General features: G+C 46.4%; 1 protein-coding gene across 1 annotated transcript; it reads right to left on the reverse strand.

The window, feature by feature from the left end:
* Positions 1–26,220, reverse strand: SNCB (synuclein beta). The gene is made up of 6 exons (XM_035108049.3): positions 25,976–26,220; positions 24,792–24,926; positions 5,813–5,851; positions 5,110–5,228; positions 1,464–1,553; positions 1–789 (listed from the first exon to the last, which is right to left on the reverse strand). Exons 2-6 carry the CDS (start codon positions 24,910–24,912, stop codon positions 757–759), a joined length of 402 nt encoding a protein of 133 aa, XP_034963940.1. The 5' UTR covers positions 24,913–24,926; positions 25,976–26,220; the 3' UTR covers positions 1–756.
* Positions 26,221–27,151: the final 931 nt, after the last annotated feature.

Genomic DNA, 27,151 nt, shown 5'->3' on the forward strand with positions numbered 1-27,151 from the left:
TACAGACAAGAGTTGGCTTTATTCATGGACACAGGGGCAGCTGTGTCACTGGCAGTTGCCCCAGGATTGCACACACAGCGACAGTGGGAGGTATATATCCATGCCACAGTCACAACACAGAGCGCTGGGGGCAGGAGAGGGAGGGTATTCCTTTTGTTTGGGATACACAGACACAACTTCTGAACCGTCAAAATCAGGGAGTCTCTGTTACAAGGCCAGGGGCGGGGGCTCAGGAAGGGGACAGATCACAAAGGCGTAAACAATCCATTCAGAGATATAAAAAAAAGTTCCACCAATGGTAATGAAGCGGAGTTGGCGTGATTCACGTGCAAGCAAATGTACAGCAGGCCCAATGCAGGGTCCTAGCCGAGGTGATGGAATGCTCTGCTTAAAAACAGAGAAGATACAACATGCTTCTTACTGACACAAGGAAGCCTGGCCTTACTGCGCTGGGAGGGAGACAGGGCAGTAAGGCTGGGCTTGCAAATGTGCGCGCACACAAACCGCTGCAGCCAGGGTTTGCCTTCAGAATTCTTCTCTTAATGCTAAAGACCACAATACATAAAACACAGATCCCGATGAGGTCCCTTGGAGCAGAACTGGAGGAAGAACTCATGACAGGATGGGGTGTTGGGGCTCCTCTCCATCGCCATCTGCATCAAGGCCTTCCTTTGGAGAGGTGGAAGAGGGATGGGAGGGGGAGGGTCATTATTGTTATTGTGCTGCTGGTGGAAGTGTCGGGAACAGGGATAGCCATTATGCTTCCGGCTCGTATTCCTGATATTCCTCCTGAAAAGAATAAATGTCATGAATTGAAACGAGGATGTGAGTCAGAACAACCCAGCACTGGAGGTGCCCAGGTAGACCCCACATGGATATGCTTGCCTGAGATACAGGCCCTGGGCTTCTATATTGCCCTTGCTAAGCTCCTGTTAGGTTGGCTGTGCCAATTGCATTAACTACCATATGTGATAGCTGTCCCCAAGCTGGGCCCTAACAAGCTCAAACATACAGCATTTCCCCCATTCTGTTCAGTTACATTTATCTACGCAGATTAGACCAGTAAGAGCTCCTGTGAATGCAGCTACTCTTCTCTCCTGCATGACCAGCCAGTTTGCTTCCTCAAATTCCCAATGAAGCCTCCCAGTACACAAGACCATATTGTCTACATTGGCTTTCAGGTCTCTCCAGGGTTGCAGGCAAGAGTCTCTCCCCACCCTACCTAGAAATGCCAGGATTGAACCTGGGACTTTTTGCATGCAAAATCTGTGTATACTATAGTATTTCCCCTTTCCTCACCACCTGCTTGCTTGTGACCTCTTAATGCAGATCACACCCATCCTACATTAGTCGTTAGGACATGTGCGGGTCTGTTTCACAGGGGGCTGGTGGGAGGCCGAGATACTTTATTTCCCAGCATCCCCCCCATTTGTTCATCAGGTTGCCTTAATGTTTCCACTCACCTGCGGGGGTTCTTCGTAGTTCTCACCCTCAGGTTCCAACAGTGGCTCTATCAGTGGCTCCTCCACAGCTTCCTGACCAACCTCCTCAGGCTGTGGAAAGAATAACATCTTATTGAGCACTGACAGTGTCCTTCCCATGTGTCTCTTCTGAAAGCCCAGCAGAGTCAAAATCAGCAGGCTGCAGATGCTGTGGAAGGTGTACTGCAAGATGTGAGCATCTCTTACAGTAGTATTTTAGAAAACTCTTATTAAGAACAAAAAAGAGCAAGTGCTTGGTAGCACTGAGCATTCCTGACACTATGGAAAGGAGGGGTAAGTTAGCCCAGGGGCCCCTAACAACCCTAGTTAATCAGTTGAATACTAATGTAATTAGTATATTAGTTGAAGAGAAGGAGTCAAGGGCCAGAATCCACCTCTGCAGTGAAAGGGCCCTAATAACTAGTCCTATGGTCACATAGCTTTTTGCCTTTGGATAGGCACCTGGAGGGAGAGTGCAGATGAGGACAGGGTTTAGCCCAAGGGCTGCCAGTTGTTGCTACCTACCCTTTAGCTTTGCTGACACTCATTCTGACTCTGTTGCAAGTGTTTTTACAGCTCAGGGAGGCAGGCCTTATTTTCTGCAAAGTCCCAGGCAGGTTTATAGGCATCAACCCCCAAGATGGTTTCCCCCCCCCCAACAATTAAGTACTCGGGAGCTTTCTTGGAATGCCTCCCTGGATTCCCAGGTCTTGTTCTTGCAGGTTTGGCCAGCTGCCTTCAAGACTCACCACCCTGGAGGAATAACTGCCATCATGTTCTGTATTAAAGTAGTCCCATTCTTATAGGCTCCTCTGTCCTCAAGCTTTGGGAATTAGAATCTCTCTACTGTAGGAGGACAGGTAGTACAGGAATAGGTCCCTCTGGGGCTAGGAAGACTATATCCACTTTTCATTTGGGGAGGAGGAAGGTCCTCTCTTTTCAACCCCCAGGTGACTTCCTGTCTTCATCACAGGCAGTCTCCAGCATTTTATGAGAGCCAAGTAGCAGCCACCACGCCTTATAGCAAGTCAAGCATTGGGAGAGTGGAACAGAGAGACCTCCCATACCTTGTCTTGTTCTGATTCATAGCTAGGCTGCATTGGCAGGGATAATTTGTCCTCTTGCAGCACATTTTGCCTCTTTCCTGCATGACTAAAGTCAGTGGGAGTTTGCAGTCTGGACCACTTCCATAGAGTGCCAACTAAGAGAAAGAGATTCAGTACCGCTGTCTATGCTCACTTCCCTCCTAGGCTTTCAAACAAAATGCCATACAGGTCCTCGCTGCCGGAATTATAGTCATGGAAAATCTGCACAGGGACGCCTCGGTGGGAAACAACACACAAGTGTTGTCCCAATGGGACAGGGTGGGAGAACAATCAGTGTCGTCTTCTCCAAGGAAGACCAGAGGGCATCAAAAGTCAAAACACTCCCCTACCCCACTGCAGTGAAGGGGGATAATATCCACCCTCACTTTGAAATTTCTTTGGATTAAAGCCACCTTTGGCCACGGCCTCGTCCGAGCATGCTGTAATATTCCCAGAGCAAAGAACAGGGCCTCAAGCAATACATCCCCCACAGGGCTAGAGGGAGATATCCCATGCATAGCAGCTGCAGAGGTTATCATAGCCACGGGTGTCACAATACATCTCACTTCCTCACACTCCAACAAAGGGGACACTGTAGGTCCATGAGATGCTACTGCTCTCATTCAGCATCCTTGTTTATTTGTATGCTGGTTTCCCACAAAATTGTGCCCAATGTGGCTCACAATGTATTGAGTGCTCAATAAGTATAACAATTCAAACGACACATTAGAAGCCATTAGAAATAATCATAATTAAATACAAAAAGCAAATATATGAACTCAAACTAACTAAATTTAGCAGCTTCAGGGTTTTCCAAACTTGGGTCTCCAGCTGTTTTTTGGACTACAACTTCCATCAGCCCTAGATAGCACGGCCAATGATCCAGCATAGAGGGAGTTACAGTCCACAACCTCTGGAGTGCTACAGGATCCACAGGTTGACCCCACACTTAAGGGGAAAGATGGTGAGTTATTACTGCATATTTTTTTTATCAATAAATACATTTTCACTTAAGTCTGTAGTCTGCCCTTCAGAGGCCCAAATTCAATCTGATGCTGCCTCTATGGGCTTGCTTGTTCTAATTTAGAGTTGTCATTAGAAATGCTGTCTTGGTTTGAAGTGTCTGGGGGTCCCTCCTCCCCCAAACATTAAAATAGGAGAATTGCCTTCTTGACCCTGGGGGTGGGGCAGCAATCCCCACACTTATGAAGAATAGAAATTGTCACTGGTAATAATAATAATAATAATAATAATAATAATAATAATAATAATAATAATAATTTATTATTTATACCCCGCCCATTATTTATACCCCACCACTCTGGGCGGCTTCCAACCGAATATTAAAAACAATACAGCATCAAACATTAAAAACTTCCCTAAACAGGGCCGCCTTCAGTTGTATAGAATTTCCGTTTTTGTTCCATGCCCAGAACGTAACTTCAAATATGTAGTCCGGCTGACCAAAAATGGCAGGTCAGGTGGCCTGCATTACACGTGTTTAGATGTCTGGGTGAAGCCTTAATATGTGCTCGATTATTCTATTTCCCCAGTTCAGTTGCAAGAGTGGCTGGTAGATCTACAACCTTCCGTTTGAGGAAAGGCTGAGCTGTGATTGGCACTGCTCAGTGCTTCTCATTGAGGGACAGGAGCTGTTCAGTGGGGAGAAGGGGGGACGCTGCACAGCTCCCTTCCCCCAGGCTGAGTAGAACAGAGTGCCTGCTCCTGCCTGGCTGCGCTGGCCTCATTTCTTCTTCAGCTGTTGCTATTTTAAGCTAAGCTGGAAGCAAACGGCTCAGCTCGTTGTGGCAGCTCGGCTGCAAGATTCGAGAGCCCTTCCTCAGATCGACCAGCCCTGCAGCTGCCAGACCATTTCAGTGCAGTCTGCCCGCCCACCCACCTACTGTGAGAAACACACTCATTCTCAAACGTGCACGTAGGCAGGCTTCAAAGCACATGCCGGAACAAACGTACATGTTCGCACACAACATGAAGCACATCGATGCACACGGAAGTGAGATGCTGACATAAATGTACAGTATGCAAACATCCCTCTGGAATGTGCAGTTGTCACTGGCCTGGAGACTTACAATGTGCCCACGTGGGCATTCATCGCATGTTGTTATGTAGCGCACAGTACACATATTCTCATGCATGGGCATTTGTTCTTGTCCCCATGCATGCCTGTATCTGTCCACACTGCTTATGTACCTTCAGTCTGAGGTGCCAGGACGATGGGCATCCTGGACATGTTCATATCACTGTTGCACAAGTTTGTTGCCTTTCCATCTTCTGCTGCTCAACCAATTGTGCTTATCTTCTGTTAAGAGCAGGATACAGCAAAACTCCATACCATGCCCAAGATTCTGTTTTGTGGGATGGAGCAAGGCAAGTGGGATCTTGCACTTATCCCAAATGCCCATCGTATCTACTGATAGTCCCAGTAGGCTCCAAGGATCAGCTGCCTTTCTATGGGAGACTTTTATATGGCCATGGGCTACGTGCTTTTTCTCAGGGTCACCTGAAGAGTGTGGGATGCTCACCTTCAGGTCAGTGGGGAAATCTTCCTTCTTGACCAGGCCTGTGGCAGCTGCGATATTGCCAGCCCCCGAGAAGACGGCTTCACCCAGCTGAGATGCCTGCTCCTTCGTCTTCTCAGCAACTGGAAGCCAGAAGAGAGTGACCAACATACTGAGGCTATGTAGTTAGCTCCTTATTCTAGATTCACAGTATGTGGCCTTTCACATCCTGAATGAGGGGCAAAGGATCTTATCATCTGAAAGGGAGTCTAGCAGGGGTCTGGAGACTGAAGGCTGCTGTAGCAGACATATGAATTGTATCTATCTCCTCTGCTACCTACGTTTCACAAGGCCAAGCAATAATCCTTATTCCACCATAGGACCCGCCCCCATGTTTGGACCCTCACCCAGCATCACAGTCTCTTCTCCACCAATGTGCGTAAGCTCATTCCTTTACCCGCCCCAGGACTTTGCAAGTTCAAGTTCACCAAGGCTTCCAGGTTTGTATGCCTGCTTCTCCGGAAAGCTGGGGTCAGGTATCTTAGCCAATCCCCACAGCTGGCACTGCAGACGCGTGAGAAGCAGCTGGAAGGCTTTGTCCTGGGCCCAGTTACATAAGAGGTTTTAATGACAGCGCTTGTCCTGTTAGCCTGTGATCGCTTTAGTATAGCCGCCCACTCAAGTGACCAGGCAAAGCATGGGAAAGGAGAACACAAGCAGCCAGTACCTGAGGCCACACCTGCAACACCTTCCCGAGTTTTGCTTCCTAAAAAGAGAAAGAGAAAGGATGCATAGTTCAAAAATGTGTGAGAGGAGCAACGTCGCCTGAGAAAATGGGCAGTGCAATAAATAGCCACACAAGATAAGGAGAAGCAAGTAAAGCTTAGACAATGCCCTTCAGACCCAGCCCACATTTCCTCAGCATCCCAGCTGCAGACTCTTCTCAGAGAAATAATCCTCCTGCAGAATAAAAAAATTGTGAGAAGGAACACTTTCAAATACGGTTAATCTTTCATACATATATTGGATATGGTCAATCCTATTCGAGCTGCCTTCTTCAGAACATGGGAGGAAATTTAGGAGATCAACCCTTTAGGAAGCGGGCAGCATTTCAGACTTTGTGCCTATGTCTCAGAAACATCTGCTTCTGACCAATCTTCAGGTTCTGTGCCAGGAATGCGGCCTTCATATTTTGGGTCTTCAACTCCCATCATCCATAAGCAACTGGCTGGGGTTTGTGGTAGTGGAGTGCAAGAACATCTGGAGAGCCACACTTTCTCCATCCCTGTATGTTTTACCTCAGCAGGCTTGTTTGCCCAGTCAAAATACCTGAGATAAATCCTGAAGAGCCAGCTCTCTGTGCACATATTACTCATACACATTTGATGTGAATTAAGACTCCATACTGACCTCCCCCCCAATTGTTCTTTTTTACCTGGTAGTGTTACAGTGTTATGTTATGGTAGGAGTAGCCAACATACCGTAGTGCTCTCCATATGTTGGGACTACAACTCCCATCATGCCTGGCCATTGGCTATGCTGGCTGGGGTTGATAGAAGTTGTAGTCCAGCAACATCTAGAGGGCAACAGGCTCCCTGCTTCTGACCTAAGTGCTGACTCAAAGGAAGGCCCCCCTAGTACTTCAGCTGACCAAAAGCAAAGGAGGACACAGATCCTGGGTCTTTAATATTTGAGGAGGGAAAAATGAGGCTGATACAACTTGCCATATAAGGACACAATATGTTCCACATACTGAAATTCTTTTTGAAGGATAGAGGAACACAACTCTCAAAAGGAGATGAGCTCACTTGATTTGGATCCCTCTGATCCTTGTTCATTGCTTTTGGCCCTCTTGGAGAGACAGCCACCTCCCCATCTCCCAGAACTTGATAAGCCAACCATACTGAGACCAGACAGTCACCCAAATACTCCATGCCACAAAGAAGAAAGGTTATGGCACCAAGAGTAATAGAATGTAGGGGGAAAGACTGAAAGAAGTGAATGCCCATATTTAAAATAATTCTATATTGCCTCTCCTGCTTCCTGGTGGCAGGAAACACAGCCTTCTGTGGGGTATGTAATGAAGTGAAAGGAAAGAGTGATCAAATTGTATCTGCAGTTATGCACTTATTGTCATGGCCTTATAGTTTAGAAAGGTAAACATGTGAGGTAGGTAAGGCTGAGAAATAGTGATTGGCCCAACATCACTGTTGGGTTTCTATGTACAAGGGTACATAAAAAACCCATGTGCCTATGCCACTGGTCCTTCTCTTCCTTCACACAAAATAGGCACAGCCACTGGATTGTTTAATTCAAGTACCGTATTTATTAGGAGCAGGGTGTGCCATCACACTCCGATTCCCCACTGAATACAATCCAGAAGTTCCCTGTTGGGGCACTGGTTAGGTGTCATCTGAGTCCTCTCCCTGTGGCCTGCTTCTCCTCTAGTTCCTCTCCAGCACCTTCCTGCTGGACTTGGCTGGACCCTCACACCCCTTATCAGAACTCACTGCAAGGCGGAAAAATGGCATGGCTTGTCTGGCTGCTGGCTTGCCTCTCAGCCACTCTCCACCAGCAAGCCCTACTGACCACCAGAAGAAGAAGAAGATATGGATTTGATATTCCGCTTTATCACTACCCGAAGGAGTCTCAAAGCGGCTAACAATCTCCTTTCCCCTCCTCCCCCACAACAGACACCCTGTGAGGTGGGTGGGGCTGAGAGACTTCAGAGAAGTGTGACTAGCCCAAGGTCACCCAGCAGCTGCATGTGGAGGAGCGGAGACGCGAACCTGGTTCCCCAGATTACGAGTCTACCGCTCTTAACCACTACACCACACAGGGCCCCTACCCTGTATCCATGCAAGAAGGAAGGAGCAGGGCAGTACCTGGCAGTCGTTCCCAGTCACAAAATGAGCTTCATGGCTCTAGCAGTGATTAAAATGTGGATCTTTAAGTCCAACACTCTTAACTACTGCACCACCTACGACCACAAAGTCAGGTTGCAATCCTGAACCCATTGACTGAGACTTAATATGAAAACAGCCCCACGGTGGCCAACTAGATGCCTACAAGCAAGACATGACTTTTACTGTTGATTACCAGCAGCTAGCAATCAGAGGCATCCTGCCTCTAAGACTGGAAGCAATGCAGACATCATGGCTAGGGGTAGCCGTTGTGTGGAATGTGTGACTTGAACTCTTTCCCCAGCACTTTTCTGCTCCCAGCTCCCAGCCCACCTCCATTTCCAAACATTTCTGGAACCCCAAAGTGAAGGGTTGGGAATATTTCAAGGCAAGTGGTGACCAGGTTAAGCACTCCCTTCCAGCCTTCCCCACTCCAAATCACAAGTAGCTCTCAGGGTTTGAATGGACATTACGGTTACAACAAGCAATTTGTTCCTTAGGTCCTCCAGATGACACTCCACCACCACACATCATACATCATTGAACTACACTCCAATGATCCTTGACCTTTGGTCTTGCTGCCTGGGGCTGATGGGAACTGGAGGTCATAAACATCTGGGGGGCCACAAGTCCCCCATCCTTTAGAATGATGTTCCTAGGGCTTGGTCCTCTAGTCAGACAAACTTGAGAGCTAGCCAAGAGACAGTGTCTAAGAAGGGAGGCAGGGGGCTGCAAAATTATTATTTATTTATTTATACCCTGCCCATCTGGCTGGGTTTTCCCCGCCACTCTAGGCGGCTTCCAACAAATACCAAAATACATTAAAATATCACAGATTAAAAACTTCCCTAAACAGGGCTGCCTTTAGGTGTTTTCTACATGTCAGGTAGTTGTTTATCTCCTTGACCTCCAATGGGAGGGTGTTCCACAGGGCGGGCGCCACTACCGAGAAGGCCCTCTGCCTGGTTCCCTGTAGCTTTGCTTCTCGCAGTGAGGGAACTGCGATGTGAGAGAACAGTAGGCAGCAGCTGTGGGGAGGGAAAGGTCCCCGATTCTAAACTTGCTGAGCTATAAAAAGCTGTCTAGCACACCCTGACACCACATACACATGGTGCAGCATTAATAAAAGAAGATAAACCTCATTAACAAAACACAAGGCAGGCAGATGATCAGCTCCCAAAATGTTGCATCGCTTACAAGGTTCTAGGAGAGAAGCTACAACTGGGGAGATTGGGTTTTAAGCTGAACTGTCCATGCCAAGTGCACAGATCTGACATCACAGCTGACTCAGAGGCACCAAGACAAGATCCAAATAAAATGAGTCTGGTTATCTCAAAGAACATGGGTGGTGGCAGCTGCCTATCATTCACCATGCAAGATGCCAATAGCAGGGAAATGTGACAGGCAGAATAAAGCAGGAGTTGTTGGCAAGAGTCATACTCATTATGAGGTCTGCAACGAATACTGAAAGGTGGAGCTGCTTATCCCTTGACAGAAGGAACCCTGTGTACCAAATTTATTGGCCTTGAACTCATCTGACATACTGTAATGCAAAAGGCCCCCTAGTGGTGAAATTTGGCTTATTCCCAGAACTTCATGCCTGAAATTGCTACCCCTCTGGACTCCCCCCCCCCCCAGTGTGCCTGTACACAATAAATGCACACAATTGTTGCAGGGAACCCAGGTGTGTCTTTCTTCAAGGCAGTACTTGTGTTGAATGTATATTGCCCAGTTCCAACCTACAAATGACAACATTTTGTCATTGAGAAAATAGTCCAACTAGTAGGCAAGCAGCAATGATGGTTGTGAATGATGTGGGTGCACGAATATCACAGGCATTCATTGGCTAATGCCTGTGACATCACTAGGAATAATTGATGCAACTCCCCCTTTCTCCCCACATCTTTTTTAAACTCTAAGGAATCGACTGAGGGTGCAGGATGCAGCCACCTGCTGAAACACCAAGCTGTACTTAGTCTAGTCAGTGCCTGGATGGGATTTTAATTTTTGCTTTCTTGGAGGCAGAGTCTCTACCAATGAAGTGTGTGGGTCTGCATGCACCCATTTAAAATAAAAAAAATAACATCAAACCCAACAAGATTCCGCTGCCTTTTTAAAAATGGAAGTTTATTACTGGAAGATTGTATATCCCACCTCAAGGCAGAATATTGTGTTGCCAATGCTAGCATTAAGTATAGCACTAACAGAAAAGCAGCAATTCTGCTTTTTTCAGATAAGCCTTTAGCTGTAAATTGCAGCTTGATGCTGAGGAGAACGTGAAAGAGAATACCCTATTACAGGCATCCCCAAACTTTTGGCCCTCCAGATGTTTTGGACTACAATTCCCATCATCCCTGACCACTGGTCCTCTTAGCTAGGGATCATGGAAGTTGAAGGCCAAAACATCTGGAGGGCTGCAGTTTGGGGATGCCTGCCCTATTACTTTCTTCAATGTAAATCTTTTGCGAGGGGTGATGATCTTCCACTGACTTCTTGTGGTGGGGTATTCCACAGGTAGAAACAACTATACTAGCTCAGCTTTTCAGTGTTGCGAGCCACCTCTTACATTCCAAGTATCCAAAAGAGCAAAATGGAACCTGGCTCATCACATATACATACCGGTAGATAAGCCTGAGGTTCCTAGCTATCAGATCTTAACAAAGGCCAGAAGAAAGTCCAGATATTACAGGGTTTTGCTAGGTTTTCAATTCATGAGGTGCTATCAAAATCAAAGCTACAGTTAAGTCAGTTTCTGTGCTGTGAGATGATAAAGAAAAGCTACACAATAATAAATCTACATGCGAGGTGAGTGGCCGAGCTTGCCAAAATCCTAAGCACTCCACATCTATCTTCTGGCTGTGCTGTGGATTAGCAGCTTGCATGCACGGTACAGTCATGAGGGTGAGCTTATAATGCAAAGATGCATGCCTATGAAACAAAGTGACCTGCAGTGCCATTTGACACAGGCAGGTTTCACCATTAAGTGCTGTGCGGGGCATCCAATGGCAACCCTGGGGACAGGCCTTGTGTATCGGGTACAGTGGTATTTGTAGGTGAGCCTTCTTCTGTGAAGGGAAACTGCTCTCAGAATACAACTATCACATCAACATCTACCTGAATTTGCAGTGACTCATGCAGGAGGCCATTTTAAGTGTAACTCTCAAGGCTTGCCTGAATATGCAAAGAACGTGCTATGATAATTTACAGAAACCGTAGCAGGAGGTGTGTTGTGGCTTGAGCTACATCTGGAAAGCTCTGCCTGCTCCAAAACCTAGATATATGGAGGCAAACTGTTGAGTTCTAGAACAGAAGGCAAGATAAACATAAAATAAAAAAAGCAGTCAAGTGCATTCAAAGGCACTCCGCTTTATTAATGTTTCACATATGCCAAGGCTGAGGCCTTGTACTAAAAGAAAGCTGAGCCCCAAAAGTATACCACCGCATCTCCATGGAGCTTATATTTCCCCATTCCAACTCCACTGCTTTTCATGGATTCTCCAAAAACTTTCAGGTAGGGGCAGACAGAAGCTCTCCCAACTCTACAATTCTATACCCAACATCGTTTTAGTGCTCCTGGTTACACCGCCCCCTTGTGGAGCATCCTGAAGCAGCAGCAGGTGGGATCAGCTTACCTTGCTAGCCCTTAACTCTGCTCCCCCTGAGCCAGCCCTGCCATGCACCAGGTGAAGCTATCTGCTTCAGGCAGCAAAATGGGCAAGTGGGGAGCTGGATGAAGGCAGGAACATGTGCCTAAGTGGTGCAATAAAACCTTTTAAAATGCTGAACTACCAGGGAGCAAAGACGACTTTGGTTGACACTCTGTGCTTTTCACATTACCTTCTTCCAGGGAAGGGTGGCATTAATCATTTCCCCCTCCCACTAGCAGTGCTTTCACTTGTCTAGCTGACAATCCTTTCCAAGCACTGCTGCAGCCAGCATTTCTCCCTGAGGTTTCTCTGCCTCTCTGGAGCATGTGCTAGCAGAATCCATGCTTAAACATATGAGGCTCCTGCATCTCCTCCTCCTCTGCAAGCTTCCCTGCTCATGCCTGGGGGCTTTGTTCAAAATAAAGATGTGTGCCTTGCCCTTGCAAGCCCATATGCGCAGGCAAATATAGCCTTTCAGGTCCTGGAAATGCAGCTAACACCACAGCACCCAGCCCTCCCAGTAGGGAATCCCATAATCGGCCACGGGAGAGGGGTGCACAGCTTCGGAGAGTGTGGTATGTGACGGCTGGAGGCTGCTGTCAGAGCAGTCACAGTAAGTCATCTCTTACGCAGCATAATCTGCTATGATCTGATCTCCCTTAACGGGTCCAATGGGGACATGCTGGGGTCAGGTGTGCATAGCACCTAAAGTATCCCAGACAGTCCTGGGCAGTTGGGGAGGGAGGGCTCCAGCATGCCGGAGTCTCCCGCCCACTACCAATGCCTCCTTCCAGCAGTATAATTGGCACAAGGGCTGTTTCACTCCCTTGGAAGCTTTCCAGCAATTGTCCTGCAAATGCTAAATCCCTCCTTGGCAAAGAGCATTATCATGCTGACGGCCAAGAGGTTAGGCCAGAGCCAAAGATTTCACACCCTGCCAGCCTAGCAATTGAGGTGACCTGAGCACTTGTAAACAACCTCCATTCCAAAATGGATACTTTGTGGGCATCTGTCCCTTGAGGTCAAATTTACACCTCCAGAGCTTCACCAATTTCAGCAAGTATTTTCTTTTCCTACGGCAAACCTGCCTGAAGGAAGATGCAGAATTCAGAATAGCAGGGACCAGGCATCAACACCAGCACAGCATTCTAGCCCCTCTTGTCTAGTTCTCCTTGATCCTGGGAAGAGTGGGCCAGGAGAAACTGATGGCTAAACTGGAGCTGGAGTTAAATCTTCCTTTGCATTTAACATACAGGTATTTAAAAATGTGGAAGTGGTATCAGATTATGGGGCAGGCAGAAAATGGGATCATAGTAGGGTGGAGGGCAAGTGTAGCTCTTTTCTGCTCCTGCTGAGGTTCTGAGGACCTCTTTCCCCAAATGCCTAACGATGGCATTTGATGGTGGGGGGGATCTCCCATTAGCAAAAGTAAGAAGCAAATACTTCACATCAAGCGTAATTTGGGCCCCAGGCATGCCCATAAAAAACCTTAAAATCCCTCATCAACCATGCACTTACTGGATGGCTAATAATCTGCAGAATGAGGTATTGACAGCAAAATTCAGCATCCTAAGAATCTCTGTTTTCTCTCCCGACTTCTTCTTTTTAAATAAGTAAGCATGTTTCTAGACCTTATGGTAATAATAATAATAATAATAATAATAATAATAATAATAATATCTTTATTACGGTCATAGACCAGCAAAAAAGAAAAAGAAAACCAATAATACATAAAATAGATAGTTCTTAAATATCATCTTGGCAGGGGGTTGGCTTGGCAGGGGGTTGGACTGGATGGCCCTTGTGGTCTCTTCCAACTCTATGATTCTATGATTCTATGATCATCTTTGAACAATGCTGTTTCATAATCCTATTTTAAATTAAAATTAGGTTAAAATTGAATGAGGGATAGTTCCCTTTAACTATTATCCGCTGAGAATTAATAGGCAGCTTTATCACTGTTATTGATTGATGTCACGGCGTGTCTTAGTCTTGACGCGTAGTAACAAAATTTAGCTACATTCTTAGTGCACTCTGGATTAAAATCCGCTAGTAGGTATCTAGTAAGCGTTTCTGTTGAGCGGCCTGGTAAGTTTTTTAACAAGGGATCAATTAACTCCTTCCTCATGTCTCGATACAATGTGCAATGGAGGAGGACATGACTTATAGATTCAATCTCCTTGTTATCACAAGGACATAGTCTCTGTTCTACCGGAATCTGGACATATCTACCAGTTAACAACGCCGAGGGTAGAGCATTGAAACGAGCCCTAGTGAAGGCCCACCGATATCTCGGATTTTCTAATGTATTTAAATAATTAGCTAGTTAATTTAATCGATGTTCGTACAGTTGTCTATGTATTAAGGAAAGTCGGGTTAAGTTGTTTTGTCGATCAATATCCGAGATTCTTTCCTTAATTAGCTTTTTCGCCCTTTCCCATCCCATGGACAGAGTGGACCCCACCGGTAGTCCATACGAGACTAATTTCTTTTGGATGGTCTGCTCCCATGTAGATCGGAATCTATCAGTGAAGATTAGGGGGAGAAGGCCATTTGGGGTCTTATTCACTTTTAGCCAGTACAGTAGAGCTGATTGCCATACTTTGGATTCTACTTCCTGTAGTCCAGCTTCCAATCGTAAGGCTGCATTAGGAACGCATTTGGGCATGAGGAATATAGATCTTAAGAATCCCGATTGGATTTTCTCATATGCATCCAATTTAGAGGTTATCATAAATGGGGCACCATACAGTAGTTGGGCTAGTGGTTTGGCCGCAAATAACTTGAGGGCTGCTGGGATATAATTCCCCCTTGTTGAGCGATGGTATCTTACAATCACAGCCGCACTCCTTTGTGCTATCAAGGATGCATGTTTAATATGTGCCGTGTTCTTCCTGGAGGATTGGAAGACTACACCCAAGTACTTAAAGCAGGTCACCTGCTCGATAGGTTGGTTATCTAGTTGCCAGCTAAATGTTTTCCTTCTATTGGAAAATATCATTATTTTAGTTTTTTGAAAGTTCACTAAAAGCTGTTCCACTTTGCAGTATTGTGCCAGTTTGTTTAATGCTCTTTGTAGGCCAACTCGGGTCTGTGACAGAATGACCGCATCATCTGCATAGAGTAAGATGGGGATCCTTTGGTTCGTCAGTTTGGGGGGATGCGAGTCTGCCTCTTCTATCTGGATGATAAGAGAGTTAATATAAATATTAAACAGGTGAGGGGCCAGAATACATCCCTGTTTAACCCCTTTTGTTGTTTTGATTGGGTTCGAGAGTAGGCCTTCCCGATTACATCTTACTCGCAGGTATGTATTGGTGTATAATTTGAATATTAAAAGCAGTAATCGCCGATCTATAGATGATTTAATGAGTTTATCCCAGAGGCGGGTGCGTGGGATCGAATCGAAGGCAGCTTTAAAATCGATAAATGCTGCAAAGAGTTGAGTGTTGAATTGAGAGGTGTATTTCTCAACCAGATGGTGGAGAGTTAGGCAATGGTCTAGTGTTGATCTTCCCTGTCTAAAGCCTGCTTGAGCATCGTTAAGTGTATTATCCGATTCTATCCACATACACAGCTTCTCACTCAAGTAACTGGCGTAAAGTTTGCTTAAGATGTTCAAAAGACAAATTGGCCTGTAGTTATTTGGATCATCTCTTGGGCCTTTTTTATAGATTGGAATAATAATTTGACAGCCCCCAGTCCTCTGGGATCTGAGTTGTTCTATCAATATGAGAGAAGAGGGCCACTAATACAGATGCCCACCAATTCGGGTCGATTTTAAACACTTCCGGTGGAAGTAGACCTTATGGTTGTGAAGATAGGCTTGAACTTGTATGGGTAATTCTCAGAAGTGAGAGTTGTTACTGTATAAAAAGCCCAGTGTTCAGGGCATGAGGCTTTAGTGCCCTACATAGCTCCTTACTACTCCCCATGGTGGGCAGAGCAGCTGAATAAATTGTGCATAATTAAGGGAGGGGGAAAACTGCTAATCTGCTTGAGTTAAACAGGTTGCAGAATTCTACTCTTCTTACTGCAAAATCTGGGGGTCCCTTGGTATAGGATTTTCTCTCAAAGCACACCAAGCCTTGGGTGAGAGACTGTGTCACCATTCACACGGTAAAATGGGGATATTCATCACCTACCTCACCACCACCAGAACACTGAGACAGGAGACAAGGGCAGTGAAGAATAACAGTGTTTCACAAAAGCCTTCAGGCAGGGGGCTTATGAACATATAAAGGAGCCTGTATTGATGCAGAACATTGGATCTTCTAACCCAGCACCATCTACTCAACTGATAACAGGCTTTTGATGCACATCGTCTTATAAGTGGAGACTGAACCTTGGGCCTTCACTTTCAAAGCATGACCACTGCCACTGAGCACCTCTGCATCCAAATAGCCCTGGGATGAGACCTTGGGAGGCAATTGCAATGCAGCATGCAGGCAAGACCTGACCATGCAGCCTTCCTCTTAGGACATGGTCTTCCAGATCAACTGAAACATCCGCCAGTTTGCAAAGTCTGTAGGGAAAGACAGTGAAGCACTTTGCAGACTAAGGGTTGTATCCAACTAAACTCTCCACAGAGGAAACCCACATGAATTAATAGACCTAAGTTAGTCAAGTCCATTATCAGAATATGAACACTGGATAGAACCCTAAAAAACAGAAATCCATTCCTCACACTTAGGGGCAGTGGCAGACCTACATTTTTGGGGCCCTGAAGCTTGAACTCTTATGGGGCCCCCTTTGCAACCAGGACCAATGTCTGGGTAACCAGTGTTACTTTCTTCAATGGGGTTGTTCCATGATAGATCACCACACCTTTACAACATCTCTGCTACTGACTCTCAAACTATGGGATCGTTGTACTATACACAGCCAAAAATAAAAATAAAAACAATTTGAGTTGTGCGACTCAAATTGGGACTACTAGACCCCAAAATTTTAAGCAACGTATACTAAATTCATTTCTGGGGCCCCTCTGGGAATAGGGGCCCTGACTTAAGATTCATTAGTTTCACAGTAGATTCTGCCCCTGCTTAGGGCCTGGGACTGAAGTGGTGGCTAGCTGCTTCTCCTTTGTGCTCTTGCTCTGATTTCTGTAGCATATCTAACAGGTGGTGGAAAAGGAGTTACAGTACTTGGGAGTTCCCTGCAGATGCCACTCCTGCCTTGTTCTACTATGCCCTCCTGGCACAACTGGAGAAGCCAACTGGCCTCCAAGTGCTTCCTTCCTCCCTCCCTTCCTTCTTCCACTTCCCAGACCACGTGGTCAGTGTTGCTGCCCAGCATCTTCTGGGATCGCTCTTTTTATTATTTACAAGCACTGGTTCATAAGGGTAACCGAGTCATTACAAAAAAACAGCTTTAAGGGACTTGGACTTGCTTCCTTAGGACATTCCAATTAAGAAAGTAACACCACGCCATATCGATAAAGTGCACAATCCAATGATTAAGTGCGCCGAAACCAGAGATGTCTGCATTAAGATCCCAGAGGGATTGCCTGCAGGACCAGTGGTCTTCAATATGCTATTTTAATCAGCGATCTGGAGAAAGGTCTTAAAATCCCTGCCAATAAAGCATGCCCAAGAAACAAAATGGCTAGAGTGGTAATTAATGGGAAGGACCGGGCGCTTCCAGCTCTCTGAATTGCTTGCTATGCTGGGCCTGTTCCAAGAAACATGCTGCTGCAGCCAGATGCAAGGTCATCCCTCTAGGAACAATGAATGCAGGCATATCTAGGGAACGGGAGACTGCCTGGAAAGCAGAAACTCTCCCTATTAAATACCCTGCAGTACATGGCATCTGCCCCTCATTTCCCTCTGACATTCCTTGCTTGTAAGAATTACCCTCTCACCAGTCAAGAATGCTCTACATGGGTTAGTTAGGATTACAAGAAGCTGCCTTATGCTGAGTCAGACCCAATGGCCCATCTTGGTCAAGACTGTCTTAACACTGCCTCGCGGCTGATCTCCAGAGTTTCGAGCAGGAGACATCCCCAGCCTTGCTTGGAGATGTCAGGGACTGACCATGCAAAGCGGATGCTCTGCCCCTGAGCTGCAGCCCTATCCCAAGTAGTTGCACTAGTTAAACCTTAAGCCTGCTAACCAACATTTTCTTCAAACAACCCTCAATATCAAAAGCTTGCAAAATGGTGTTTTACCTCTCTTTTCTGTTACCCTGCTTACATGCAGCAATAATGAAGATAATTAATTACTGGCTTGTGGACTGGTTGGGTTTTCTACCATGGAACAAGGCTAGATTCTCCTGTCAACCAGATTATTTAGCCAAATAGAATTCTCTGCATTTGAGACAGTGATAATAGAAGAAAATGAGTGGAACCTGCAATGAAATGTTGCAGCATGGACTGCTCTTGTTCACTCTTCAATTAGTTAAGTCCTTCCCCATGCTGCTCCATTCTGTTCCCCCAGTTAGTCAGCATTCTGTGGCCACTGAGTGTGCTTAGGTGCTATAAAGGGTTTGGGGTTTTTTTACTTCTCCAAATCTTAAGGTTCTCCCAACAAACTGATACGTCCCTTTTGCATGTGGGAGGTGACAATTTGGCTACATAAGCCACAGAAGTCACAGCCTGATATAAAAAAACAGAATAATGGACAGCCTGATCCTATGCAGAGAATTGGACAGGATCTCGAAACTCATCTAGTCCAACCCCCTCCCAAGAAGAGCTCTGTTATGGCATCCCCAATAGGTACCCAGCCTCTGCTTAAAAACATCTAACAAAGGAGAGTCCACTGCCGCCTTCTTAATCCTTTTTCTTGTCATTTGAACCCATTGCTCATCAAATATTTGAAGGTGACTATCACATTACCTCTTCCCCAGGCTAAAAATTAAACATTTATCACCTCTTCACCAGGCTAAACATACCAAACACCCTGGGGGAAAAAACTCATTGGTATTTACTGGAAATAAGTACTGGTGCATTATATTGTACAAGACTTACTCTCAGGTAGGTGAACACAGGATTGCCACATTACTCCTGTGAGAATCCAGACTAAGGTTGGAATTCAACGTAGCGCTATGTCTGTCTGTCTGTGCAAGTGTTTCAGCTTTCCTGATGGAATGACCTCTTCTCTGTTCCCCCTGCATGCAAGACCTGGGGGTTCTCCTCAACCCCCAGATCTGATTGGGGACATGTGAGGTGTGGGAAGGAGAAGAGGGGAAAGCCTCATTGTGCTAGTAGGACTCATGGCAGCTCCTGTGAGCACAACTATTAAGTTGACTTGAGCCCTAAGTCCTGATAGCCACAATCTTCACATAAGGCTATTCTTTTTTGGTAATGTTCTTCCATATGCAGACTAGGATATCAGTGCGAAGGTTACATCTGGCCATTTTACCTGGTGTGCTAATTCTGTACATGCAGGGAAGTTTGGTTTTTAAAAAAAAATATGGCGGGGGGAATTTGGTTTTTCAAAAAATATGGCCCCACATGCCCACTCACAATCAAAAATGGTCCCGCTTAATTCCACGTTCATTCATTTGGTCATTCAGGAATTATTAAAATATTGACATCCTGGCCTTTTAGTGTAAATTTCATAAAGCAATATGAAATAAATTATTGAAAAAGACACAGGATCAACATATATGTGCCTCATAAAAGCCTGCCAAAATTAAAATATCTTCAGTAACTGGTGAAAAACAGTAGGGGAGGTGGCCAACAACCCTTCATACCTGTAGCTCAGTCAGTAGAGCATGAGACTCTTAATCTCAGGGTTGTGGGTTTGAGCCCCACGTTGGGCAAAAGATTCCTGCATTGCAAGGAGTTGGACCAGATGACCTTCATGCTCCCTTCCAAGTCTACAATTCTATGATATGGCTGCAACCACTAAGAAGGTCATTCCTTATTCCGCTCAGCTGTGCCTTCACCTTAGGCAGGAGACACAGAGAATGACCTCTCCTTTCTGATTCTGGGGGACAGACAGGAATGAGATGGGAGGTGATGCCTAAGGTATCCTAAACCATTTCGGGTTTTAAAAGGTAATCATAAGCACAAAATAGTTGGTAATGGGCAAAATACCCTTAGATTAGTGTAATAAATGTTTCAAAGTTGGACCCAGACCTTCCCTATTTTATTCCTTCCCACACAACCATCTTTTCCATGGAGATTGCCAGTAGTACATGTGAAAAGGATCTATGTGTCTCAGTAGACTACAAACTTAACATGAGTCAACAGTGTGATGCAGCAGCAAAAAAATAGCTGGTGCTCTTCTAGGCTGCATCAGCAGAAGTATAGTGTCCGGATCAAGGGAAGTAATAGTCCTGTTCTACTCTGCCTTGGTAAGACCACACCTGGGGGACTGTGTCCAGTTCTGGGCATCACAATTTAAGAAGGATATTGACAAGTCTGAACGTGTGTGGAAGAGGGCAACCAAGATGATCAAGGATCTGGGAACCAAGCCTTATGAGGAACAGTTGAGGGAATCGAGTATGTTTAGCCAGGTAAAGAGGAAACTGAGAGGAGATATGATAGCCATCTTCAAATACAGTGAAACCTCGGGTTGCAGACGTAATCCGTGATGGAGGCACGTCTGCAACCCGCAGTGTTCGTAACCTGCAGTGCCGCGTCTGCGCATGCGTGTGATGCGATTTGGCGCTTCTGCGCATGCGGCAAAACCCAGAAGTAACCCTTTCCAATACTTCTGGGTTTCCCACGGTCCCCACCCTGAAAACACATAACCTGAAGTGTTTGTAACCTGAGGTACCACTATATATCAAGGGCTGTCACATGGAATTTGGAGTAAGCTTGTTTTCTCTGGCTCCATAAGCTCCATAAGCAAACCAATGACTACAAGTTACAAGAATGGAGATTCTGAGTAAACATCAGTAAGAACTTTCTGATGGTATGAGCTGTTGAACACTGAAACTGACTCCTACAAAAAGTGGTGGACTCTACTTCCTTGGAGGTTTTTAAGCAGAGGTTGGATGACCATCTGTCATGTATGATCTAGTTGAGATTTCTTCATTGCAGTGGGTTGGACCAGATGACCCTCAGGGTCCCTTCCAACTCTACAATTCAATGATTCTATTAACTTCAGGCTTTTCTCCATGTACACCATTAGGCATACACCATTAGGCTGCCCCACCAACTGTAGGATATACTACTTAGGGTCAGTGGGGGTTGAAGTCGATCAACACCTGGGGGACACAAGTTCCCCATCCCTGAACTGGATTATTACAGCTGGCTACTGTGAGCCCAAGATCCACAAGTTTATAACAGCAGCAGGAGAGGTAGACTGCTTGGGTACTCGCTATGTAGTTCTTCAATAGAGATAAGATTCCATATTTGTGCACTATTTTTTGTAATTTAGATACCCTCCTGCTGATTTTCTCTTCCCTTATTTTTATGGTGTCGCTGTTATAAAAATCTGTATTTTATTATATATTTTAATTACTATTATTATATATAACTCTTTCACTCTTGATATTGCATATAATTTTTACATTGTAGATATTATCTATGAATATTTGTGTTCTATGTTATAAACTGCATGGCAGTCTTCTGAAAAAGGGTTTTACTCAGAGTAGACCCATTAAAATTAATGAACATGACTGAATTTAGGTCCATTCATTTCAATAGTTCCGCTCTGAGTAACTGTTGCATACCACCCACAGATTCAGTGCTCTCCTAGCACCACCAAACATTTTGTACTTCCAGACAACCTGTTTGTTGAGCACTTATCCAGGTTTCTTTGCAGGGAAGTTAACTGACAGTGGCTATTTAATGAGCATTCATTCTTGCTTGCTTGTGAGGAGGTGTGATGACATTGCTTCAAAGCAAGAAGGCTTACCCCCACATTTCCAATGCATTTTCCTGTCACTTTCCTTCTCACCAAAAAAGGCTGTGGAGTTGTTGCTGGGGTTCTTTTACGTGGGTTTGTTTGTACAACACCTCCCAATCAGCTATAATGGCATATCCTGTATTTGGCGGTATGAGATTGAATCCCACTCGAGACCTTCTGCATGCAAAGCAGATGCTCTAGCGCTGAGCCACAGCCCCTCCCTAATGAAGGAAGTTTGGGCATCCATTGTTCACTTAACATATCAGGCCCACCCTATCCTCTTCCCCAAGACCTTTCTATATGTTCTTTCTTCTACAGTATTGTTAAAAGGGGGAAGGAAAGACCTGTAAATACTAAATAGAAATTTTATATCCATGCATGCAAATATGGATGGGATTCAATCAAGTTACCATGTGCATGAAATGAAGTCTGCTCAAGCAATGGGACTTCCCGTCACTGTGAACCACTTTAATCTGGTCTGGAGGATTAGGGGAACCCCCAGAACAAGTTTAGAGGCAGGCAGGGGCATGAAATGGGGGGGGTGTCTTGTTGCACATCCCATGCATGCACACCCCACTTAGTGCTAGATTGAATCCACCCTATGCATGCACATGTCAAAATCTGCATAATCTATTTCAGATGCAGAATTGCAAAAGAGTGCTTTTTTAAAAGCATGCCATTCCACAGCCCCTAATATTTTTATTTAAAGACATAAGCAGAGAGATACAGAAAATGAGGCAAAGAAAGACTGGGAGATACAGGCAGCAAAGTTTGAAGCAGGAAGATCTTTTGGACTACAACTCCCATTAACCACAAGGTAAAAAATGCTATCTGAGACTGATGGGAGTTGTAGTCTGAGGACATCTGGTGGGCCTATACTGTATTATCTGCCCACAACAATATTCAAGGAAGGGTGGGTTCCTAAGTTTTCTGCTGCCAAGAGCCTGTCCAGACATATAAATAACAAGATGTGATGTGGACAATGCCATCACAATGTATATAGTTTCCCCCATAAAAGTTTGGACCTCACTAATGGACAGAAGTCTTACCCTCATCTCACTTTCTCACTATTGCTCTGTCCCTTATCAGAATCTCTCTCTTTTTCTCCCAAGAGCAAATTTGTGCCATTGCACCTGTGCATTTAAATCTCTTGCCTATTTTTCAGCAATGGCTTAATATTTCCTTCTTCCCATTTCCTCTCTTTCGACTACCCTTCCTGATCTACCCTTCCTAATCTCACCCAGGATTTCTGTTGCTACCTTGTATTTTTGGGGGGTGGGTGGGAGGTGGAATGCATAAAATGAATTACAGTGGATGCCTGCAATTGTTCACATTCACATTTTGTTTTAACTGAACCTACAATTCTAGGAGGAATAAACTCATATGTACAAGGGGACCACCAACAATGAAGACCAACACAGTGAGGGACAAAGTTAAATAACAGTGACAGCTGACAAAAGTGTCAGTGAGAAGATGGTAGATGAAGTCCTGGAAGGAGAAGCACTCTGGATATGCATCTCATTGTCCTGACTAGAGGGAGTGCTATGACAGAAGAAGATCTGACTTGCCCATGCTGATTGGGGCCGTTTTGCTGATGAATCTGTAAGAGGCAAGGTAGGTCCTGAATGCAGAGCAGGCATTTATGAATATTCATCCACCTGGCTCTCATGCAGAGCCAGACACAAAAGAAGCAGACAGAGAGCCATCCCCATGCCTTTTCGCTACCATGTTGCCCAATAAACTGCACTGGTACACCCCACTTGTGCCCTGGAAGAAGGTTCCCCGGAAACGCCAGCCTCAAGGTTGGGCTGGCATCTGCACACATCCTATCCAGAAGCTAAGCAAGCCTTAAATTATTGGGGGCAGAGAGAGGTGCACCCCACTATTCTGAGGTCCTTCTGCTTTAGCCACATTATGGCCCCTCTATTACATCCGAAGGAGAGAAGCTAAGAAGATTGTCCTCCTCTGTTCCCTGAAATACAGATCGCTGCATTGGGGTGTCTATATCTATGGGCAGCAGCTTTCGTGTTAAAAGAAATTTCCTAGGGCAACACTGAGCCAAAGGCCTGGGCTTCATCGTTCTACATGCAGGAGCAGGCAGAAATAAATTCACATTTATTTATTTTATTGGACCAACCAACCCGTTTAAAAAGATATGGAAGACTTCTTAGCCCACAATCTTCATTAGGCCATGCTACATAATAATGTTCATCTAAGGTACATTTGTTTTGCATTCTGGGAAACTAGAAAGCTTGCACGCCCATTTAAAACTACTATTTAATTTATTTTACATCCAGCTTGCGCCTTGTGCCTGCTTTTTCATATGAGACCAAGAAGGCCAGGAACTTGAGAAGGAACAAAAGCAGAATTAAGGAATAACCATGCAGTCTTGGGTCTCGTAGAATTCCAATCAGCAGCCAGTCCATCAGGCTACAGGAGAGGGAGAGATAGGACTGCAGAGCTTCTAAGAGACCAGCTTCAACAGGTCATCTTATCAGCAGCTGTTCCATCAGGCTATAAGAGAGAAAGCAATGTTTCCTCCATTGGCTTCTCTTCTCCAAATATTTCCATCCCAGCTAGTCACTACAAAAACTCTGAAACTTACAGTAGATCTAGTACCTGAGGTGGTTTCCACCCCCCTACACATTCCTTTTCCTTTTGTGTCATGTCTTTAAAATTGTGAGCTTGCAGGCAGGTACAGTACTGTTTTGTCACTATTTATTAACCACTCTGGGACGCTCTTTGGCTGAAGAGCAGGATAAAACTAATTATTATTATCATCATCATCATCCTATGGGTATCCCTAGTTGTGTCATAGACCCCATATGCCACTATGGGCATGCCATTCATTCTGTATGCCTTGGTTAGAAGAGGATTACAGTTCAGGTCTCCTGCCAGCAGTGCTTCAAATACAGTAAACGTGAGATTCTTGGACTGTGCACATATTTGAAAAACATAAACAGAACCCCACAGGTAAACCTAAGAAGGTGATACCTTTTGCACGTTGAGGGACTTTCGACATCAGAACCCCAGGGGATGGTGGTGCTCAAGAAGGAGGATGCAGAGCATTGCTTTGCAAATACTGCCCCACAGCTTCAGACTCCAGTTTTCTAGGTCTGCTGTCACCCTGTAAATTGTGTCCCTTCACCATTGAGGGGAAGAGGGAGGAATCGAACTGGGGAAGGGATGCCAATTTGCCAGCTTTGAAGGCCTGGCCAGAATGATACAAAAACCCAAGCAACGGGAACCAACTCTCCTCCTTCCCTCCCTCCCTCTAGTAGATTTGTTTCCTCCTGCAAAAGGCGGGCACAGCTAGCAGGGCAGCTCTGCAGCTGTGCCTGCAGCAGCCTTACCGACATAGAGCACGCCTTCCTTGGTCTTCTCCGCTGCCACCGCTACCCCTTCCTTGGTCTTTTCCGCTGCAGCAACGACCCCTTCCTTTGCCTTGGACAAGCCCTTCATAAACGCATCCATCCCGGCACTGAGCTCTGTGTGGAGAAAAGAGACCAGGCAAGATGGCTTCAGCAGCGGGCTCTGCTGTTTCCAAGGAAGGGGAATGGTTACATGGACTGCTGGGGAGAAGGAGCTAGACGGATATGGGCTTTGGAGAGAGATGGAGGAAATCGGGTATGGCTCTCCACAGCGTTCCCAACAGCAAAACATGAGGGCTGCCCCCTAACTCAACAGCCTCAGGCTGTATCTTACTGCAGCCACAACCTCTCAGCTCGCTGAAACAGACAGGAGATTTCCACTTCCCAGCGGGCTCTCCCAAGGTGGAAGGCAGGAGGAGCATGTCCACAGGCAGGTGCCGAGCCCAGCTCATCACAAAAGCAACCTTCTGCCCCAGATTCAACAAGTCTGGTGACAGCTGTTAGTGCTGCAAAGGCCGCCTTCACCCTCCATCCTCCTCCTAGGCTTCTGCCATGACCATCCCCATCCTCCCGGCCTACCTCGCCTGCCCTAATGGCTGCAGCTGCTCCCTTCCTGGGCATTTTAACGCGGGGGTGGAAAGCGCCGCTCCTCTCCAGACCCGTTCCTCAAAAGCATCCGCTCCCGCATCCCCCGAGAGACAGGAAGAGGGAAGAGAGGCTGGGATTTAGCCAGGATTAAAGCCGTCAAAACAGGGATGACTCCGTGTCCTTGAAACCGGGGAGGGGGGGGGAAGGGTGAGGACAGGAGACGCTGCTGCGCTCTCCTTTTCTGCCAATTATTTGGGGTGGGGATTTTCTGGGGTGTGGTGTTCCTATCCAGGAATATAAGCCATCTATTTTCTCCATCAGTGTTCCAATTCCCGTGGGGGGAGGGGGACCACGCTTGCCGGAGATGGTGTGTGGATAGATATCCCACCGCACTCCCGAAAAGAGAGATAGCGGCACCGTCGCCCTGCACACTGATGGAGGGCGGAATTCACCTCCAGGCCAAACCTTATGCCACCACCCGCCGCCCCCAATCCGATCTCCAGAGGATGCTTCCGATCCCGCGCTCTCCAAAGGGGCGAGCGAGTCGAGGGAGAGGAGCGCGTCCAGGCGCTGCTCACCTGCGATCGGCGATAGCGCTGGACTCGGGTGCGTCTCCGCTGAGGGGGTTCAGATCATTCCGGGCCGGAGCGAGCGAGCCGGCTGGGCAGGGTCGGTGGAGCAGGTGGCGAGGTGCAGCGGGGCAGTCAGGGCAGCTCTGCCATGGAGCAGCTCGGCGGGGAGGAGGAGGAGGAGAGGAGAGCCGAGGAGACGCCGGCGCTTTCGCCCTGCTGCTGCTGCCGCTGCTGCTGCCACCGCCGCCACTGAATATTGCAATGAGCCGCCGCGCGCCCTATACCCGCTCGGCGAGGGGATTTCATCATAGCGCGCAACTCGCGCTCCCCGCCCCTCGGCCCTGCCCGGATGCAGCGGCGGGAGCCCTGGCGCGGAGAGGCGCCGGCCCGCTGACCTGGGGCGGGGCATCCGATAAGAAGGCGCCAAAGGAGCCTTCCTGCCCCGACGCATAGGAGGAGCTGTGGAGCCTGCCGCGTGGTTGATGGCGGCGGTGATTTGGGGTGGTGGGGAGCAGAGAGGAGCATAGCTGCCAAGTTATCCCTTTTTAACAGGGATTTTCCCTTATGCTGAGTAGGCTTCCTCGCGAGAAAAGGGAAAACTTGGCAGCTATGGAGAGGAGTCGAGGGCTGACACGTACAGAGAGAGGGGGGGCACGTAGTCAGTGGCTCACAGCTACCGTAAGAAGGCAGAAGGATGCAGAATCGCAGACCACGGATGATCCCACTTTTCTGGGTTGCCACACAAGATGCGATGTGCCGTTGCTTAGATCGTGGCTTTTGGAAGGGATTAGATACATGGAGGAAGGGCAGCATTAGGCACTAGTTCACAAAACATATTAGTTATGTATTTATTCCTTAAAGACTAAAATAATCGCCCAATCAAGTGAAAGAGCAAAAGAACAAAGCAAGATTGAGGACTCGGAAACAATGTAGTACATAGGACAGACTGAGAAGAGAAAGTAATAAGGCACTACCTGTTACCACCTATAATTCCCAGCTAAAGCCACAGAAAGTTATCATCAATGAATTACAGCCCATCCTGGATAAGGACACTTTCTTCTCTCAGATGACAACATCAGGGGTCATTCACCTGCTCATCTTCTAATGTGACTTATGCCATCACCTGACAATATCACCCTACTATACTGTGCCTAGGACAAACAGGTCTATGCAAATAATTAA

Source organism: Zootoca vivipara, chromosome 2 (assembly GCF_965207765.1).
Source record: "Zootoca vivipara chromosome 2, rZooViv2.hap1.1, whole genome shotgun sequence".
NCBI classification, from domain to species: Eukaryota; Metazoa; Chordata; class Lepidosauria; order Squamata; family Lacertidae; genus Zootoca; species Zootoca vivipara.

Excerpts from the sequence above, each read along its gene's own strand:
- SNCB (XM_035108049.3), bottom strand. The coding sequence starts at position 24,912 with ATGGATGCGTTTATGAAGGGCTTGTCCAAGGCAAAGGAAGGGGTCGTT. Across the intron at positions 5,852-24,791 it reads GGAAGGCGTGCTCTATGTCG|GAAGCAAAACTCGGGAAGGT; the intron begins GTAAGGCTGCTG and ends TTCTCTTTTTAG. Across the intron at positions 790-1,463 it reads ACTACGAAGAACCCCCGCAG|GAGGAATATCAGGAATACGA; the intron begins GTGAGTGGAAAC and ends TATTCTTTTCAG.